Source organism: Pangasianodon hypophthalmus, chromosome 28 (assembly GCF_027358585.1).
Source record: "Pangasianodon hypophthalmus isolate fPanHyp1 chromosome 28, fPanHyp1.pri, whole genome shotgun sequence".
NCBI lineage: Eukaryota > Metazoa > Chordata > Actinopteri > Siluriformes > Pangasiidae > Pangasianodon > Pangasianodon hypophthalmus.
Window position 1 is genome coordinate 16,154,249 of NC_069737.1, and position 7,500 is coordinate 16,161,748.

Sequence of the window (7,500 nt, forward strand, 5' to 3'; positions counted from 1 at the left end):
TACTCCCTACCCCCTACTCCCTACCCCTTACTCTCTACTCTCTACTCCCTACTCCCTACTCTCTACTCTCTACTCTGTACTCCCTACTCCCTACTCCCTATCCCCTACCCCCAACCCCCTACTCCCTATCCCCTACTCCCTATCCTCTTTTTATGTATGTATGTGTATGTGCATGCGTGCACGTGCACGTGTGTGTGTGTGTGTGTGTGTGTGTGTGTGCGCGTGCAGGTGGTGTGTCGGTCTCTGGAGGTTTGGGGCAGTGAGGAAGCTCTAGAGGAGGCGCGAGAGACTCGAGAGGAGAACAGAGAGGTACAGAAACAGAAGCGCTTCAACAAGAAAGTCAAAGGTACAAACACGCACATACACACACACACACACACACACACACACAGGCATATATATATATATACATACACACACACACACACACACACACATATATATATGCGCACACACACACGTTTAAATATATAATTTCTGTCTAAATGTTCTGTCTAACGTTTATTTTAATCAGCAGGTTTCATTACTAAATCATTTTGTCTCGGTCTCTCTCTATCTTTCTCTCATTGTCTCTCGCTTTCTCTTTCTCTCTTTTTTTGTTTCTCTCTTCCACTATCTTTCTCTGCTTGATTCTCTCTGTGTATCTCTCTATCTCTGTTTCTATCTCTTTTTCTGTCTCTCTCTCTCTCTCTTGTCTCTGTCTCGTTGTCTTTCACTCTTTCTTGTCATATATGTATACATACACGTCTGTCTCTCTGTCTACATGCGTCTCTCTCTCTCTCTCCCTCTCTCCCTCTTTTTCTCTCTCTCTCTCTCTCTCTCACTCTCACACACACTCACTCTCTCCCCCCCCCCCCCTCGCTCTCTCTCACTCTGTTTCTCACACACACACACACACACACACTCTCTCTCTCTCTCTCTCTCTCTCTCTCTCCCTCTCTCACACACACACACACACACACACACTCCCCCCCCCTCTCTCTCAGAGTTGAGGCGTGCAGTGAGGAGCAGTATGTTTAAGAAAGACACCGGTGCCCACCAGCATGATTACGGTGAGGAGGAGCTGCTGGACGAGGACGAGGATCAGTACAGGAAAGTGTGTAAGACCTGCGGACACCAGCTCACCTACGAGAAGATGTAGAGCCGGCTGTGTCCCAAATCCATCCTGCGCTCACTCCCTCACACACACACTCACACACACATACACACACATACACACACACTCACTCGGTGGTGTGAGGACGGAGCTCTGGTGGAAATGTTCATGGACGTCAGAACAATGGGATCCCCAACACTCACTGGTGCTGCTGTCACATTTCGCCAAAATGGGAACAGTCTTCATATGAAATGCTCCCTAAACATGCTGCCTACCTAGGGAACTACTTTCAGATTGGAACACACCTCTAGCGAACGTCTGTTACATTCCAACTGAATGAAATGTAAAATAATTTTGTAATAAAGAAGCAACGACTCAGGGGTTCTGGGTTTTGAACTTCATCTTGTTGAATTACGTGAGTGTTTGTGTGTGTGAGTGTGTGTGTGAGTGTGTGTGAGTGTGTGTGTCAGTGTGTGTGTGAGTATGTGTGAGTGTGTGTGTGTGTGAGAGAGAGAGAGAATTTCAGTTGTTCCGTATCCCTTGACCACAGATTCCTCACAGGACAAGTGCTGGATCTGCTGTAAGATATTGACTCTGATCGATTTGGTGCTATTTGGTGCTAAAGTCCCATTTTATTTCTGTATAAAACTGATTTGGGGGTGGAGCTACATCAGCTCAGTTTGTGATGTCATAAAATAAAACTTCCTGGATTTGAACCAATCACATCTGATATGCTAATTATTAATGGATAATGGATCAAGGATAAACATTACACCTTTACACTCTTACTCCAAATCCAACAGGATAAAATTTTATTTATTTTATTTTACTTTATTTTTATGTTCCCTCCTTCACTCACACACACACACACACAGATTTATTATTTGCCAGGTCTGGAATGTCATGTCCTTTGATTTGTTGGACAGTACGGTGGCCCGGAGGTGTCAGAGACTAAAAACAGCAAAGTGAGATACAAAGCAGTCAGCAGTAATGTTAGCAATGCCAGGCATGTACAGCATGAGCTTACTGGCGCTAACCGCTAACGAAACACACACACACACACACACACACACACACACACAGAGGAAAGCTAGGTCTGCATTTCCATCTTATAAACATCTGCAAAAAAATATAACTGAAAAAAAAACCAACATAAATGTGATAAAACACAAACAGCAGCTCATACTACTAATGAGACTGAGAGTCTTCTAGTGGGCGTGGTCTAATAGTCTAATAAGCTTGCTTGATTGACAGCCCTCTGTCTGAGACTCCACCTGCAACATCACTCAAGTAGCTAAGTAGCCTTTACTTGTTATGCTAGTGTTTAATAGTTTAGCTACCATTTTTATGTTAAGTTAGATTTCCCTGGCTAGTAAACATTTCCTCACTAGGTTGGATTTTGTTTGCTTATTTGGATTTTATTGGCTAGTTAGCTAGCTTTTGTGTGCTAAGATAGCTTTTCTCACTCCAAAAGCAATTTTTTGCTAGATTTGACTTGCTAGTTTTTCTTTGCTTGATAGCTACGTTTTGTTTGCTAGGTTAGATTTCACTTGCTAATTTGTGTTAGCTGTTATTTTGTGTAGTAGTTTAGCTGGTTTTTTTTTTTGCTAGTTTAGTTTATGCAGTTATATTCTATAGTATACTTAGCATGGATATTTAAAAAGCAAACACACACACACACTCATGGGTTCATGAGCTCCATAAGGTCACCTCCATGATGAACGCTTAGGGTCAAAGGTCAGATGCTGCTATGAAAGTGTAAAGTCACACGTCCCCTTTGACTTTGGTGCTTGTTGTTTTCTATTTTTATTGAGGTTTTGTAGTTTTCTCCGTATTCTAAGAATTAAGTTTGGCTCCGGTTCTCTCCAGTCGTGTGTATTTTCTACAGACATGTGGTGTTGCATTTCCTGAGCGTCTGCTTTGATAAACGACTCTCCTGATTTGGCAGCTGCTGTTTTATAAGGTGTTCTGCTCGTAACCGATCCGCCGGTCGCATTCGCGTTTTAAATAGCGGCCTAAATTTAACCGCTTTGTGGAGGTCATTGAAAATCCAGGCGCGAGAGAGAGAGAGACGACTTGTGTCCTGTATTTATATCTCATATTAGCAGCGCTAATAGGCGTCCTGTGCAACATGAACAACTCACACATTTGCAAGTTTTCTGACAAAAAAGTCGTTAGCCTTTACACGCTACCCTGTCATTTGTTAGTTTAGTGTTTTGTGTGCTAGGTTAGCTTTCACTGACTAGCTAAATTTTCTGTGCTTGTTTAACTTTCAATTGCTATATTGATAGTTTAGCATTTGTTTGCTAGGTTAGATTTCATTTGCTTGTTTGTCTTCTGTGTGCTAGTTAAATCTTGCTCATTGTGTTAGATTTGCTAGTTTAGATTTCAGTAGCTAGTTTGTGTTTGCCCATTAGCTAGCTTTTGTATGCTAGGTCAGCTTCTGTTCACTAGCCTAGATTTCATTTACTAGTTTGGTTTTTGCTTGCTAGTTTGTATTCACTCGCTAGCTAGCTTTGTTTTGCTAGGTTAGTTGCTCAAGAATTTAAATACAAAGTTAGTCTTTACTTGCTACCATTTATTTGGTAGTTTAGTTTTTCTTTGCTAGTTTATCTCTCGCTTGCTAATTTGTATTTGCTAAATAGCTCACTCGTGGTGTTTGGTCAGTGGTTAGCGTTGAATGCTAATTTTTTAAATAAAAATGTAATTATAGTGTGTTTTTAGTCATACAGAATCTTTTCCTGGTAATTTAGCAACATATCTGAGGTAAATATCGATGTTCTTGATACATTTCCATTGTCACTGAGTGCTAGCGAGCTCAACTGTTAGCCTTAGTTAACTAGCTAGTGCTCGGCTTAAGTATTTCTCAGTTTGCTAGCAACAGCTGTACAGTTCGAAGGTTCAATTCAGAAGTTTTATTTGAACGTGATTAATATTACAGTCACTTCAAGGTTATTTGTACCAAAGATATACCAACAATTAAAATATTTATTTAGCCTTTAATTCGGTCTTTTTATGATTTATACTGTATATATTTATTTTGTTAATCACTTAAGGCTGCATTTTAATGCTTGTTGTGATGCAGTGCTGATGTTTTTCAGCATGGAACTCATGGAGGTTCAGTTAGCGGTTGACGCTAAGCGTATTTACCGTGTAATATGAGTCTTTTCTTAGCAATTTGGCAACACATCTGAGGTAAATATTGACATTCTGTATAGTTCTGACTTGTTTTTACCGTCACTGCTTCTTTACATTTCACACATACACTGTATGGACTTAACAGGTATCTGCTAGCTGGCTAAATTATTAACCTCATGTTATGCTAGTTTGTTTATATTTCCCAGTTTACACCTGCTTTATTCTGTACCATTAAAGACTGAGCTTTATAACAATGATCAGCTCCTGTTAATGTCACTGTAAAGGATATTTATGGCCTCAGAGAGCTGCAGGTGTGTTTAGCAGTGTGTGTGTGTGTGTGTGTGTGTGTGTGTGTGTGTGTGTGTTTAGTGTGTGTGTGTGTATTTTTCTCATACAGTGCCAACTGGCTCTTCGCCGTAATACCGCCGGGCAGCTGCCGCGTGCCACAACCGCACGTTCACTCAACAACAAATGTCCAAAGTCTCTCTCACACACACACATGTGAAGTGATTCTCTGTATTTTTGCTATTAGTGTGAGTGAATGATGTAAGCTGCTAATTCCCTGAGTGTGTGTGTGTGTGTGTGTGTGTGTGTGTGTGAAGTGACATGTCTTGAGTGGCTATAAATACAGGCCTAATGTTTCCATCGTTCAGTCATCTGTTAGTCCATAAATACACTGAACAGTGTGAAACATTATTGATGGATCCAAATTGTCCAGGCTGCAGACGGCGCTGATTATTATTCAGTTATAATACACATCATTATATTATTATAATAATAGGATGATTTTGTAACGATTTCACTGAAAAATCTTATATGTGCTTATTTAATATTTAATGTCCATTAAAGAAAATGAAACGTATGCGTGTTTAAAACGGAGTTAAAGGTAAGACACAAGACAAATTAAAACCTACTTTTATTTGTAACTGTTTATATATTTGTAACTGTTCATTTATATATAAACTTTATTATATACTATGTATAATAATTATATAATATTAAGGATTATATTTTATATTATATATATATTATAAATGTTATTTACAAGCAAGAGATTTTACAGCAAAAATATTTCATAAAAGTGTAATTAATATTTACATATTTTTGTATTTGTATTTTTGTATATTTCTATATATGCATGTGTCGATTTTGATCTTATTGAGGGCTCGATATATAATATATAAGATATAATATATACGCTTATAATTTCCAACTCTCTAGGAGTTGCGTGAAATAACCGAAAAAGTCTGTATTTAATTTGATAGAAAGTTTTAATATGCATAAAAATTATGTGACATGATTCTATTCTTATTTCTTTTAATTCTTAATTTTTGTCTCATAAAGGTGAAAAATGAAAAAAAAAATTTTAGAACTGCAATACTAATTGTAAATATCTTACAAAAACTTTTGTAATAATACTGTATTCTTAATTAATTTTCTTGCTCACTTGTTTTTTTTGAAAGCTCTATATAATCTCACACATGTATTTAATACTTGCCCTTGTTATATGCCGATAGACAGACATGCATTTACACACACTGCTGTTTCTTTGTCCTCTATTGGCGTAACTTGGCCCTGGTGAGAGGGTTCGTGCCCTCTCCCTGCCGTTTTGCGAGAGCTTTGTCATCTGAGACGGAAAGAGTGAGGGAGGGGGGGTTTGGCTGGTGCGTAACTCTCCGTTAACCAGAGGCTTGAGAGAGACACGCGCTCCAGAAACACCGAGCAGCGAGGCGAGGCAGCTCTTTCTCTTTCTTCTCTCTTTCTCTTTCTTTCTCTCTTTCTTTCCCCCTCTCTCTCTCTCTCTCTCTCTCTCTCGCTCTCTCTCGCTCTCTCTCTATCTTTCTCTCTCTGGGTTTGCACTTCACACCGTAAAATGGAGACCCTCCGCACGGCCATCATGGTTACCGGAGTGCCCAAGAAAGAACACTGTGGCACCGAGACCAACTATGTAGATCTTGGGAGCACCAACACAGTGAAAGTCACATTCACTGGTGAGGGAAACCAGCGAGCCATATTCAAGTGTAAAGGGAACCGTGAGGAACATGAAGAAGGTCGCACGGATCAAAGGAAGGGCGGAAAGGACAGTTCTTCCGATATCTCAGATATGGATTTAAAAATCGAAAGTTTTCTTGAGGAGGAGACTGCTGTGACATGCCACGAACCGGAGGAAACAGACTACACAGACATGTATTTGAACAGCAGGTGCGAGTCCGAGTCGGAGTCTGAAGATGGCGATGCCGAGGAAAGTGAACACGACATGCCTGTGGCCGAGGAGACGGAATCACACTACATAACTACACATGAGATTCAGCTCACGGAACTGGACCACGACATGGACCACGAGCTCGGTCGTGCCGCAAGCTCGTGCTGGGATTACGAAGACGACAATCTCGTGTACTCGTTCGTGGACTACGCATCTTTTGAGAGCGGTGAGCAGCCTACCGGGGAGAGGGGTCAAAGGAGAGCAACGAGCAGCCGTCCACCGAAACTTGGTGCCACAAAAGCGCTGATCAGCACTGAGAGCGAATGTGCGAGCTCAGACGAGGGTGCACGGAACACTGCGGGACGCATTCACGTATCCATAAAAGCCTCGTCCCAGACTGTGAGCGAGTCTGTTCGCCCACCTCTGGATGACAATGACCTTTTGCGCTGCTATCGTGAAACACAAGCAAAGATAGAGGTGCCGTACGATAGTCACGCGCACTGTTTCATTCCTGCGCCTGGACGCCAGCATCTGGCTAGCAAACTGATGAAAGGCAAAGATGTCACCGAGTACTCGAGCGGTGCATCGAGTTCTGTGAGTGAGCTTGATGATGCCGATAAGGAAGTCCGAAACTTGACCGCGAAGTCTTTCCGGAGCCTCGCGTGTCCCTACTTCGACACCATCGACCTCAGACCCTCAAGTGAGTCCTCAGTTTCAGAGCACAGCCTGAGCATGAACAAATGGTCCACTTTCGTTGATTTCAATTACAGGAATTACGTTATGCAGGGTGGGGTCACAGGCGAGCGCAAAAATTCCACATGCTCTGTGGAAATGAGAAAGTGTACCGACAGTGGAACCGTTAATGTGAACACCATCACTGAAGGGAGAACCCACCAGACGAACACCCTGTCATCAAAATATAAGCTGAGCCAGCTGAGCTGCGATACCGATAGGCGCACGAAATGCATACAGAACGTATCAAACAGTTGCGAGGCAACGACAAGCCAGCTGCGCAATCAGGTGGACGTCGGCGTGGAGGGAGTGCACAAGAAAGCCGTGTTCG

At 41.6% G+C, this 7,500-nt stretch overlaps 2 protein-coding genes across 2 annotated transcripts in view; both read left to right on the forward strand.

The window, feature by feature from the left end:
• Window positions 1-1,816, forward strand: part of xpa (xeroderma pigmentosum, complementation group A) — an 8,419-nt gene extending 6,603 nt beyond the window's left edge. The window contains exons 6-7 of the mRNA XM_034301184.2: window positions 229-346; window positions 987-1,816. Of these exons, the coding sequence (XP_034157075.2) occupies window positions 229-346; window positions 987-1,141 (273 nt within the window). The 3' untranslated portion in view covers window positions 1,142-1,816. The remainder of the gene's footprint in view (window positions 1-228; window positions 347-986) is intronic.
• A 4,096-nt stretch (window positions 1,817-5,912) lies between these two features.
• LOC113525067 (uncharacterized protein C4orf54) overlaps window positions 5,913-7,500 on the forward strand; it is a 10,948-nt gene continuing 9,360 nt past the window's right edge. The window contains exon 1 of the mRNA XM_034301183.2: window positions 5,913-7,500. This exon is cut by the window's right edge and continues 2,182 nt beyond it. Coding sequence (XP_034157074.2) covers window positions 6,108-7,500 — 1,393 coding nt within the window. The 5' untranslated portion in view covers window positions 5,913-6,107.